Below are 13,022 nucleotides of genomic sequence, written 5' to 3' on the forward strand. Positions count from 1 at the left end.
TGCAAAAATAAATCAAAAGTTATAGCAGTAGATAAATCTCCAGATAATAATAAGGAAGATTGAATAGTTAGAATTAAACTTAATAAGACATATACAAAACCTGTATGAAGAACACTTCCTAATGTGCCTGAAAGACATAAAAGTAGGCATGAAGAAATGGAAAGATACCTCTTGTTCTTGGATAGTAAAACTCAATATCACAAAGTTGTAAATTCTCCTAAAATTTATTTATAAATAATGCAATAAAAATACCAGCAAACTCTTTATGGAGTCAGACAAATTGATATAAAAATTCATGTAGAAAAATAAACACGAAGAATAGCTAGACCACCCGATATTCTAGAAAAAGAAAATCTGTAAGGGGTGTCTACTAACCACATATTAAATCATTCTATAAAATCTCTGTAATTAAAACTATGAATTATTGGCACATGAATAAACAGAAAGACTAGTGAAAGAGAACAGAAATCTAGAAATAGACTTAAGTCTGCATGGAAATTCAGTATATGACAAAGGTGTGATATGAAGTCACTGGAGCATAGATGGGCTCTCTAATGAAATGGTGCTGGTCAACTGGGTGGCCGTTTGGAAAAAAGATAAGATTAGATCCATTCCTCATGTCATCCACGCAAATAAACTCCAAATTTAAAATAAGAAAAAGAAGAATGACAATAGAAGAAAATGTTAGAGAATTCCTCTATAAACTCAGTATACAGAGAGACCACCATAAACACAAAGGACTGATAAATTATACTATGTAAAAATTTAAAAATATTTGCATAGTAAAAATAATTGATAATTCATTTAAAAAACATGTATGTCTAAGAGGCTTACTATATCTTTCACCCAAAAAGTATTAGCTTAGATCTACCGAAAAAGTGATGTCATCCTGTCTAAACAAGCCACTTACTTCTCAAGTTTCATGTAAAAGAATCACCACGAGGACCTTGGAGAGGGGAGGGAGAGCCTAGTCTCATGTTAGCACTGGCTCCAGCTTTACCTTCTTCAGTTTCTTGTGGGCCCCACTGTGGTTCCCCTGCGCCAGGTCTGCTCCTCCCAGGAGCCGGTATGTCTCTGCCACCTCGGGACTGAAATCGCCAAATACTCCCACTTTGGCTTCCAGGGACTCTCTCAAGATGGAGGTTGCTCTCTATGAAAGGAATAAAAAGCTGTCTGGTTAACAAGCTCAAAGGCCGATTAGGATCAGTGCCACTTATGAAAATTACATAACTTGTGTATTTTCACTTTTTAGAGGAATGAGTGTGGTAGTCTCATGAGCTGAGCCTATTTTCCTCTTGTATTAGTCCATTCTCATGCTGCTATGAAGAGATACCCAAGACTGGGTAATTTATAAAGCCAAGAAGTTTAATTGACTCACAGTTCCACATGGGTAGGGAGGCCTCAAAAAACCTACAATCATAGCAGAAGGCACCTCTTCATAGGGCAGCAGGAGAGAGAAGTGCTGAACAAAGAGGGAAAAGCTCCTTGAAAACCATCAGATCTTGTGAGAATTCACTCACTATCACAAGAACGGGATGGGGGTAATCGCCTCCATGGTTCAATCACCTCCCACAGTGTCCCTATCATGACACATGAGGATTGTAGGAACTACAATTCAAGATGAGATTTGGGTGGGGACACAGCCAAGCCATATCACCTCTGGTTGAACAGGAGTCAGGAAACAACACGTGTGTGAGGAAAGGTGTAAACTATGAAAAGAGACTGCATACATTACAGGAATCCATTTGAGTAGCAAGAACAAAAGCTGACATGGATCAGTCCTTATGTGTCAGAAATTGTGCTGAACACACACAATTGTGTGTGATCTCATTTAATAGCTGCTGTCTTCTTTAGATGGGTAAAATTTTAATCCTCATTAATGCAGAGGAGGAAACAGGCACAGAGCAGTTAAAAAACTTGCTTAGAGTAAGACAGCTCATGATGGTGCTAAGATCTGAATCCAGCCCGTAGTTTTCATACGTTTTTTAAAAAATCTGTCTCAGCAGATCTTCCATTTTACAATAGCAGGTGGAAATCTGAAAATCTGGAGTTTTTGTTTTTGTTTTCTTTTAGATGGAGTCTCTCTGTCTCCCAGGCTGGAATGCAGTGGCACAATCTCAGCTCCCTGCAACCTCCACCTCTTGGGTTCAAGCAATTCTCCTGCCTCAGCCTCCCAAGTAGCTGGGATTACAGGCACCTGCCACCTCACCCAGCTAATTTTTGTATTTTTAGTAGACAAGGTTTCAACATGTTGGCCAGACTGGTCTTGAACTCTTGACCTCAAGTGATCCACCTGCCTCAGCTTCCCAAAGTGCTAGGATTATAGGCATGAGCCACAGTGTCTGGCCTAATTTTCATACTTTTTAGTCCCATGCTTTTCTTTCTCTGTCCACAATGCCATCCTTACAGAAGTGAAAATATAGCATGCCTGAGCGATTTATCTATGGATAGAAAGTCCTGAACACACTCCAGGCTTTCCTAGTCTGACAGCAAATTGTTTAGGAAACTGAAAGTAAACATTCCAACATGACATGACATTTTGCTTGGGTTATCCAATTTATTTATAACATGGAATAAAAAATATGAATTGGTCAGAACACAGCATGTCCTGATGTTGGCTTCTTCAGACACCAAGATATATGGGGGAAAACCCTATTAAAGTATGTCAATGCCCCACACTTTCTCCAGAAATTCGTCTACTATCTTCTACATGAAGGCACGATATAGCTGCAGAGCATGGATGCTGAACTGAATTGCCAAATACGGCAGGGACCCTGGGGGCTTCCTCATACACCACCCCAAAGGTGTCCAGAAGGCGCTCCACAAACAGAAGGGCAAGGAAGGCCTTTAATCCTTTTGTTGGCAATAATACAAGTTAGGGGCTAGGGCTGGGGTAGGGGAACCACATTAAAGGTGCTGATGAGGCAGAAATCAATTTCTCAGATGACAGAAGAATCTCTGTAGAGGCAGAGTGATCGTGTAACTCACCAGTAGGGCCCCACTGAGGTACATGAGGGACTAGAATTTAAACCTAGACTTGCCTGAGGGTAAAGCCCATCACATCTCCCAACTTCTGAGAGCAAGAACTTAGACTGATGAGAGTGTTGGGTTTGCTAATGTTCTGGTGGGAATTGACTGTCAGACTTAGAGGAGCCTGTGATGGGAAGAAGACCCGCAGAGACTCTCTTTCCCAAATGACACTTTGGATGCTGTCTACAGCCTGACTGGGGAAACTAGGGGTAGATGTGCAGGAAGTTAAATGGCATGGGTTTCTAGGAAACTGGGACAGCATCAACCTCTCATAGGAAAAGCTTAATGGAGAGGAGTGAAAAGTAAAGAGGACTTAGGTAGGCTGATAAGAGGGTGTGGGCACCTGGGAGCACAGGAGAAGCACACGGCTTTGAGGGCCAGTGAGTAGCCAGGTTGAGGAAGTCAGAGAAGATTCTTGAGCAAGAGAGTGGCACAACTAGAAGATAAACCCTTAAGAGTAGCTTAACCTGTGGCAGAGTGACCTGCACTTACATTTTACCTTAAAAGCATTTCCTCCGAAAGATCATGTTCCACAGTGCCCATGTGTAGGCTATGGGCACATCTGAGATGACCTGAGTGCAGCCCCATTCTTGGTTCTGGGACTGTCCTTGCGCCCTGCCCTAGTCAGCCAACACCTGCTAGAACCTACAGTGAGAGGCTTGCAACAAAATGGTGAGAACAGCATGAGGCTGCCATGTTTGGCTGGCTGGGTGGTGCCACACACAAGGCGGCCTGGCAGGAGCATAGTGAGGGCTGAAATCCAGCCTATGGTCCCCTCCAACATGGGCAGTATCTACCTGAGGAAGGATCAGCTTTTTCTATTCTCATAAGGGCACTGGATGGGCTGGCAGTGGCCCTAGAATGAAAAGAGCCAGTTTGTTAAAATCTTCCAGGGCAACTTAGGACAGTGAGGTGCATCTTTTGATCAACACTGATCTGAGTGACTTGGGCAAAGACAGTGAGGCATAGCATCATGACACTGAGCATCGGCTGACTCAGCAAGACACTATGGTGAGAAGCCAGACAGTACAGGGGAACTGATGCATGGCCCATGGGAATCAGAACAGTCAGCTGGCCTGTGGCGAAACATGCATCCACCTCTCTGCTCATCACCCTTAGCACAGGCAAGGGAGTCTCTGCTCTCACAGGTTCAGCCTAGTTGCAAGACAGATGCTAAATATCCACATGAATATATATTTACACATATTTGATGACATAAAATGGATTCCGTAAGCAAGAATAATGGGGAATATCTAATGAAGACTGGGGAGAGGAATCAGAGAAACTGGTAAGAAATGAAGGATGGGTTGGCATTGGCCTAATGAATGAGGAAGGGACTTCCAGAAGGAGGAAACAGAAGCTGGCACTGCCCAGAAGTGGGAATTGAAAAGGCCAGTGTGGCAGGAACATGGATCAGGGAGAGGGGGCAAAAATGAGCCTGGAAATGTCAGTGGAGTCCAGGTCGTGGAAGGTACTGTGGGCCATGTCAGGATTCTGGTTTATCCTGAGGGCATCGGGGAGCCAATGGACTATTTTACAAACGAGTGTTCACTGGTCAGATCTGCTTTTTGGAAACATCAGCACGGCTTCCTTATTATGAGTGGATTAGAAGAAGGCAAGCATGGAAAAAGCAACTGCGAGACAGGAACTTGTTAGAGTGGTCCAGAAAAGAGATGGTGAGTGGCGGGACTAAAGATGGAAAACAGTGGATGTAGCCAAGACATATTTTGGAGGAAAAAATAACTGAGGAACTGGATGGGGTGGGGCATGAGGGGGCAGACTTACCCATTCTTCTGACCTGAGCTCTCCCCATAAGACTTCTAGAGACGTGAGGGGGGACAGGGAGGGAATCTGAGGCCCCTGGAAGGCCCCTCTCTCTCCCTGGGGTTGGGTGACCCAGAAAAATCCTGAAACTCCCATTTGTCATGGTGATTGCAGCCCTACTTTGGCCTGAGAAACATGGGTATAGCTACATAAAAGCCTGTGCTCTGTAACTGAGAGAAGTGGGGGCAGAGAGGGGATTAAGGATAAGGAAAGAGCTATGGTGGGGGAGGAGGTCAACAGACAGCAAGGGAAATAAAAAGTTTTCATTTCTGAGATTTGCTATGATAGCATAGAGTTGAAAAAAACCACAGTCAGCCCTCCATATCCATAGATAAAAAAAATATGGGGAAAAAAAACAATAAAAATAACAATACAACAATTAAAACAATACAAATAATAAACATAGTGTAACAATTATTACCATAGCATTTACATTGTATTACGCATAATAAGTAGTCTAGAGATGATATAAAGTATTCAGGAAGACGTATCTAGGTTATATGCAAATATGACACCATTTTATACAAGGGCTTCGGCATCCTTGGATTACAGTATCCATGGGGGTTCTGGAACCAATCTTCCACAGATACTGAGGAACAACTATATGTATGCTTGTGTGCATATACGTACTGTGTATATATGTATGTATGTGTGGCTTTCTAGGAAACTGAGATGGTATTAACCTCTGATAAGAAAAGCTTAATGGAGGCCAGGCATGGTAGCTCACACCTGTAATCCCAGGATTTTGGGAGGCCGAGGAGGATGCATCACGAGATCAGGAGTTCAAGACCAGCCTGGTGGAGATGGTGAAAGCCCATCTCTACTAAAAATACAAAAAAATTGGCTGGGCATGGTGGCAGCGGCTGTAATCTCAGCTACTCAGGAGGCTGAGGCAGAGAATTGCTTGAACCCAGGAGGTGGAGGTTGCAGTGAGCTGAGACTGCACCACTGCATTCCAGCCTGGTCAAAAGAGCAAGACTCCATCTCAAAAAAAAAAAAAGAAAAGCTTAACGGAGAGGAGTGAAGAGTAAACAGGACATAGATGGGCTGAGAAGAGGGTGTGAGCAAATGTACATAAATATATACACACATACATATGTACACAATACATATATATACACATATATGCACACATATATAGTTGTTCCTCAGTATCTGTGGGCAACTGTATATATATATATGTATTAATACACACACACACACACACACACACACACACACACACACACACACAAATAAAGCCACAGTGTGTTAGGCTTTGCAAGGAATATGTTCCCAAGGGTTTAATTACCAATGAAAATAAAGTCTGATCTCTTTCTATTTTTACAAGCCATGTAAATCACACTTGTATGAACCAATACTAAAAGACTGAGCTGTAACTTCTGCACCACGTAGTTTTCCTTAGATAATGCAAATTCCATTCATTACCCAAACTGAGGAGAGAGGGATCAGACATACTAACTGCCACACAATTCCAGCCACATCTGCAGGACTTCAATAAGCAGGCTTCTCAAGGTTTCTATTCCTTAGGATCTTTTGTAGGTGGGCATGACAATCTATATTCTCATAAAGTTTCCAACTTCTAAGAGCAAGGATCTCTGAAAGCTGACTGAAAGGAGCCCCTAGCCTTATTTATGTGTCCCTGTAAAGACTGGCACATGCTTTGCACACAGTAGGTGCTTAATGGATGCTTGCAGAGTGTAGGAGTAGCCCTTTGGATATCACCTGTGAATAATGAGACAATTGTGATCCAAATTCACTTACCTCTTTTTGTCCAGTCATTTGTAGAAAATGGCAAAATTCATCTTGAATTGAAAGAAATTTGGTTCTTCCAGTCCCTTCAGAGTCCTTTAGATGAGCCATGCTCTCTTGAAAATACTGCTCAGCTACATCTGAAGAAAAGCATTTATTATAACTTTGAAAACTGCTTACAGATTTGAAATGGAAACAGAATAAATATACTGTTAGCAGTGTTGAGCTATTTAAAAAGAGGTATTGGGACAAGAAAAAACAGTTAAGACTGTCCTTTGCCCATTAAACTGCCTGTTTCATTGGAAAGAATTTAGGTCTCAAAGGATATTGTAATTTACTTTCCTTAGTTTTCATATATCTAGCTTTCCTGGTGATACATAAAGAAAAGTTACTGCAAAAGAAGAGACTATGATCCAGACCTGAACACACTGGTAAGTTTTCAGGTTGATCAACCATTAATTCTTCCTATAACTTCAGTAACTCCTTACTAAGGGTAGGACTCTAAGAGTTCACTTATTTTGATGGATTCGAAGTATAAGCTTGTAACATATTTCTGAAACGCGGAAAATATTGTTGACATGCTGCTGAGGGAACAAATCATTCAAAACCCCAATCATTCCAAATCCTTCAACATACTGGTTATAATATAACACAAATTTTTTTAATGCATGCCAATCTTCAAAGTAAGAAAAAGAAAACCTCAGGTGTGGAAAATGATGAGAGAACTGAAAGCCAGAGAAGTGAGTGGGAGCTGAGGTTGAACGGCCCATGAGCATATTAGAAAAAAGGTCTATCTTCCTTCCTCCCCATCACCTATATCTGGCATTTCAAATCACACTGCCATGTGTGTACCTATGCAACAATCTTGCATGTTCTTCACACGTACCCCAAAACCTAAAATGCAATAAAAAATATTTTTTATCAATTTGAAAAGAAGAAAGGTCTATCTTCTAGCACTGGGGCTTTCCAAGCCTGAGCAGGACTAGGGACGAAGCCTGAGGCCCATTTGTGGTGGAAGGCTGAACGCAACTCCCTGCAAAAAGCCGGTGTGGCTGGCAGAATTCTAAAATGACCCATGACCCTTGCCCTTCTGCAGCACCTTCCCTGTGGTTATGGGTGGAACTTGTGAGTATGAAGATATAGTTCTCCTGTGATTAGCTGATGTTATAGGGCACAGCTGACTTTAAGAAAGCGAGATTATGGCTGGGCGTGGTGGCTCACACCTGTAATCCCAGCACTTTGGATGGCCAAGCAGGGAGGATCGCTTGAGCCTGGAAGTTCAAGACCAGCCTGGGCCACATGGCAAAACAAAAAATAGAAAAAATACAAAAAAAATTAGCCAGATGTGGTGGTATGCACCTGTCATCTCAGCTACTTAGGAGGCTGAAGTGGGAGGATTGTTTGAGCCCAGGAGGTTGAGCCTTCAGTGGGCCTCAACCACCACTGTACTCCAGCCTAGGTGGCAGAGCAAGACCCTGTCTCAAAACAAAAGAAGAAGAAAAATGAAAGCGAGATTATCCCCTGGGCCAGACTTAATCACAGGAGCCCTTTAAAGCAGAGTGTTTTCTCTGGCTGGTAGCAGAAAAGGAAGCCACATTTAGGGAAGGCATGACAGAGATGTGATGAGAAGAATTCTGCCTGCTGCTGAGATGGAGAGGGATGTGGTAGAAGGACCTGAGCAAGAGCAGCCTGTGGGAGCTGAGAGGGGTTGCTGGCCACCAGCTCTCCAGAAAACAGGGACTTCAGTCCTGTGGCTGCAAGGAACTGAACTGTGCTCATAACAGGAATAAGGTTCAGAAAGGATCCCAACCTCCAGTTGAGTGGGGCTGGCCAACAACATGATTTCAGCATGAGCAGAGAAGAATGCCTTACCACACCAGTCTTCTAACCTACAGAACTGCGAGGTAATAAATGGGTGAGTAAGCAAATTTGTTATGCAGGAAATAAAATGAATATAGCCAGTGCTGTGGTCTTAATGTTTATGTCCCCCTCAAATTCACATGTTGAAATCCTAACCCCCACAGTGATGATATTCAGAGGTAGGGCCTTTCAGAGGCAATTAAGTCATGAGGATGGAGCCCTCATGAATGGGATTAGTTACATCTCTTCCTCATAGCTGACCCACAAAAGAAAATGTTACAGATTTAATGTGCAAATTGAGTATTAACTTTGGCTCCTTTGATAATCTAATGACAGCAAATGTTGAGGATGAAGTGACATTAATTCTGTTGATTATAAAAGCATTATAGAGATTAATGTCTAAAATGAATGAAGATATTCAGGAGTGGAGTACTCTTTTGATATTTTAATTTTCTCGCTAATTGGGAGTTAACTAAAGAAGGTAGCCAAGCATTCGTTTTAAAAGTAAAGATCTTTCTGCATCTCAGCCTTGTCCCCTAAAGATCGGCCCTTATTGTGTTTACTGTGAAGACCTGCAGATGTAAAAGGCATGGGGCAATTCGTGGACTGAGTTTCAGAGCCTGGGGTTTGGCTAGAGTGGCACTGCCATGCTTAGGGAAAGGCAGAGGCCAAAAAGGGCTAAGAGGCATTTCCCTGACCTCTCCCTGGGTAGAAGCCAGTCTCCCTGGCACAGGTGAACACAGCCGCACCTCACATCCTTCTAGCCCTTTTCTTTTTAATGTTCTCCCACCTCCCAGTATTGCTTCTTCTACCTAACTGCCCCCAAAAGCACCCGATTTGGGCTGGTCCTCTCAACCTGAGAATGGCATGCTTTTTTTCCCTCAGTGCAGCTCAGTTCACAAAGAAGCTTCGAGGGAGGACGCTGTGGTTCAATTCCAACTAACGTGCAAATGGCTCATAGCCTCATACCTAGGGAGGCTAGTCATATTTTCCAAAGATGATGCTTGTTAGCGTACACGGACCTCTGGAAGAGGGAGTGGGAGTGCGGGAGGAAGGAAGGGAGGAGAGGGCGGAAGGAGTGTATTCCTTACATGAAGGCAGCATGGCTACTGAAGTCACAGAAAGCCAGGTGTTGTGGTAGGCAGACAGAGACAGGCCCTGCCTGGGAATCTGCCCTCTGGGGGCAGCCTCCTCAAGTCACTGCTCTCTTTCTTCCTTAAGTCCTTGGTTTCTCTAAAGTTTTGTGCTTCCCCCATTTTCGTTGCTGGTAGGTCTCTAGTCACAGGGAGATAATACCAGATAGAGGCTTCCCTGACAGCTATTGCCACATGCAAGCCGACCACACATCAGGCATCTGTGAACAGGTTAGGACCCCTATATATTAGAATGGCCTAGAGCTCGGGAACAGAGGAAGGTCTAGTACATCCACATGGGTACACTCCCTGTCTATGAATTTCAAACCACTTTGATCTTTACCTGGGATATAGGAAAGCTCCTTTAGTGCAAGATCCTGTCTTATTTCCTCCAACCCCCTCACCCCCAAATTAACTTTGTGAACTAAATCCGTAAGAGCAGTCTTTGAGGGGAGGGAAATTGAGTCCTATTACTATAGCAAAGAGGTCACTTCCTGAGAAGCAGTTTATTCTCCTGGCAAGGGACATCCCAGTCTTATCTCCACCTGGGACAAGTGACAGCAGGATTTCCAGAGAGACAAAAAATTCTAGCCCCTTAAAATGGCTGCCACCTCCCGGCCTGAACTTTGTGCCCTGTAACAGGGTGAGGGTTCACAAAGAGCCAGCAGTTTCAGCACTCTCACACAAAGCCATCCCTACCTTTAAAAACCACTTTTAGAATCCTCTGCAATCTGATGCCAAAGGCCTGGGCAGAAGCTGAGGTCATTTTCTAAAACACAGGAGCATGACTTAGCTTGTACATCTGAGCCCTAATGGCACAGGTGTTCCAAGGCCATGAATCTTCTATTTTCATTCCAACAGAATGTTTAGGTTGTCTGTGAGTTACAGCAGGGAGAAGGTGTGGCTTGGTGCGCAGGGTGGTTTGACGTCTCTGCAGACGGCTCTGTCTGAGGACTTTGAGCTGCGTTGTTCCCAAAGACGCTGAAAGATTCTGTGTGGAGATGTTCATACACAGGCAAAAGAAAACAAGGGTTCATCCCAAGAGCAAGAGGAATGCAGGACTGCAATGTGGCCCACTGGAGGGGAGGCCAGGAGGCTTTTAATTAAATTCCAGGAACCCTGCATTCATTTTCCTATGGCTGTCCTAAGGCAGTAGTTGGAACAGTAAGGACAGCTTTCATTAAGAGGGAGGCTCTGTGTACAATGTGACGATTGTCTTTTGTAGCAGTCTTAGAAAACAGTCTCTGCTCTGTACCAATTGCAAAGGCTTTAAGGACCCCAGGGAGTTTAAAAATGGAAAGTCCCAAATCAGCCTGGCACTAACCCAGATGAGCTCCCTCACCCAGGAAACTAACACATTGAACCTACTTAGACCCTGCTGGGGGCTGCTGTTTGAGGCTACTAGCCTGTGGAAGCCACACAGGAAGCCTGAGAACATACAAAGCCTGGGAGAGACACTTTCCTCACCCAAAGCCTTCATTGGTCCCCATAGGAGGCCCTCCTCGTGAGGAACACTTTCACAGTGCCATAGACCGGGGCCTGTGACATGGCTTCAGGGAGTGGCAGGCTGCTGCTCACTAGCTATGTGATCCGAGGAAGTCCAGGGACATCTCTGGGGACAGGTGTGCATCCGTAAAGTGAGGTGATCAAATGGCAGCAGGCCAGGTGAAGCTCACAGGGTATAAACATGCAGAGTGCCCACCATCGGGATCTGCCTGCCTTAAGTGTCCTTACCACTAGGAAAGTGACCAGCCCCCTCCACAACCACCACCACTTGGGGCCACCCATGTAGTGAAGGCTTCCAGCAACCTCAGGCTCCAGTCACTAGCCTTGGTGATGTAGATGCGTTTTCCATAAGCTGCCTTAAAAATCCTTTTTGAAGCCAAGTCGGGGTATACGTTACATAAGCTTTTCTGAGAAGTTCTGAACACAAATTACAAACCGGCCCAAAAGTGAAAAACCTGAACCTCATGAACGTGGTCATCATGCTGCTCATGTACTTCAGTTTCCCCAGGAGAGAAATGAAGAAGCCACCGGCTTTGCGCTCAGACACGACGAATGGATAGCAGTTGGTGAGCAAGCTTGATGAGGTTTCAGCTCTGCCTGAGGTAGAGGGGCCAATACCACAAACTTGGGTGGGGAACAGGCCTCCTCTTCACCTCTTCTGCCGGCACCAAGGGTTTCCCACCCTTGCAGCCCCCTCCTGCCTGCCTTTCAGGGCTGCTAAGAGCCCTGTACCCTTAGCAGGGTAGGGTGGGGATGGCACAACTCCCTCTCTGGGTTTGGAGGGTGATAAGTGAGTAGAAGGTGGGTTCTATTCTAGGCCTTGCTTGGCCTCTTAACTTGCTGAGTGACCCTGGACCCCAAACCCCTAGATGTAACTACTCTAGGGTGACTTCCAGAAGTTCCTAAGAAGGGAGTCCTGATGCTGGTGCAAACAGAGTAAGGGGCATCTCTTTCCTTCTCTGGGCCTCATTCCACTGAACCCTCACTTCCCCTTTCTCCCTCGCTCCCTATGGGGCACAGAGCAGGCATGGATGCCATATGTGCTGCTTGGGGAGCTCAAAGGCAAGGCTAAATTCAGGCTGGCCAAGCATTTTGTAAAGAGAAATGGGCCCCACCAGGCCCTGCTTGGAGGCTCAGGTTGGCAGCATCATGAGAGACGCAGCAGGGGCAGCTAAGAAAAGCATGGGAAGGTAAGGGACACCTCACCATGGCTGTTCCCAGGTATCCATGTCACCTGTCAGGGGCCCACAAGACCTGGGGCCTGTGTATGTCAAGGAGCCTGATTTCAGGTCTCTCTGGAACACATGGGGCCCAGGATCCTCAGTAACTCAGTAAGCAGGAAGTGGGGAGGGCCTAGCACTGGGCAAGCTGAGAAGGCAGGCCCCAGGGGGAAGAGTTAAGAAAAGGGAGGATCGTGTAAGGTAAAAAAGAGGAGACCTGGGTGAGATGCAGTGCCTAGCTTCCCATACTAACATTTTTCCAGTCTGCTGTGTAAAATGTGGCTAGAGGCTAGGACCAATGGGGGCAGGGGAGGTATACATATTCGTGCATAGGAAATTATACCTTAGGAATCTACTTAGTCGGCCCCTGCCCCCTAGGCTCTAACAGGACACAGCCCATTCTATCTGCTGTCACTGGACACTGAACAACTCCCCAGCCTGCAAGAGCCCAGGCTGCAGATGGGGCTACTTCCAAACAAGGCCGCCTGCACTCAGCAGGCTCTGCCTCTCAAAGGTTGATGCTGAAATGTTCTTGGCTTTGGACCATTTCATTTTAATATCCTTTAGGAGATGAGTTATAAACACAAAGCCAATGCCCTGAACACTTAGCAGGGTTGGGAAAGCTGTTAATACCAAGTTTGTCTATGGCTGCTCTGGGAAGCTGGCCAGGCTCAGGTTAGTGACATTCCAGGAGCCT

General features: G+C 45.0%; 1 protein-coding gene across 7 annotated transcripts in view; it reads right to left on the reverse strand.

Moving 5' to 3' along the window:
• TTC23 (tetratricopeptide repeat domain 23) overlaps positions 1-13,022 on the reverse strand; it is a 101,883-nt gene that overhangs the window by 18,699 nt on the left and 70,162 nt on the right. For all 7 annotated transcript variants that reach the window (XR_004261151.1, XM_032252827.1, XM_032252826.1 and 4 more), the window contains exons 9-10: positions 6,619-6,746; positions 1,001-1,150 (exon numbers count right to left, since the gene is read on the reverse strand). Coding sequence is in view for 6 of the 7 variants with exons in the window: in XM_032252827.1 (XP_032108718.1) it covers positions 1,001-1,150; positions 6,619-6,746 (278 nt within the window). In the remaining variant the exon portion in view is untranslated. The remainder of the gene's footprint in view (positions 1-1,000; positions 1,151-6,618; positions 6,747-13,022) is intronic.

The sequence above is a fragment of the Sapajus apella genome, unplaced genomic scaffold (genome assembly GCF_009761245.1).
Source record: "Sapajus apella isolate SASKATOON/1434 unplaced genomic scaffold, GSC_monkey_1.0 scaffold80, whole genome shotgun sequence".
NCBI lineage: Eukaryota > Metazoa > Chordata > Mammalia > Primates > Cebidae > Sapajus > Sapajus apella.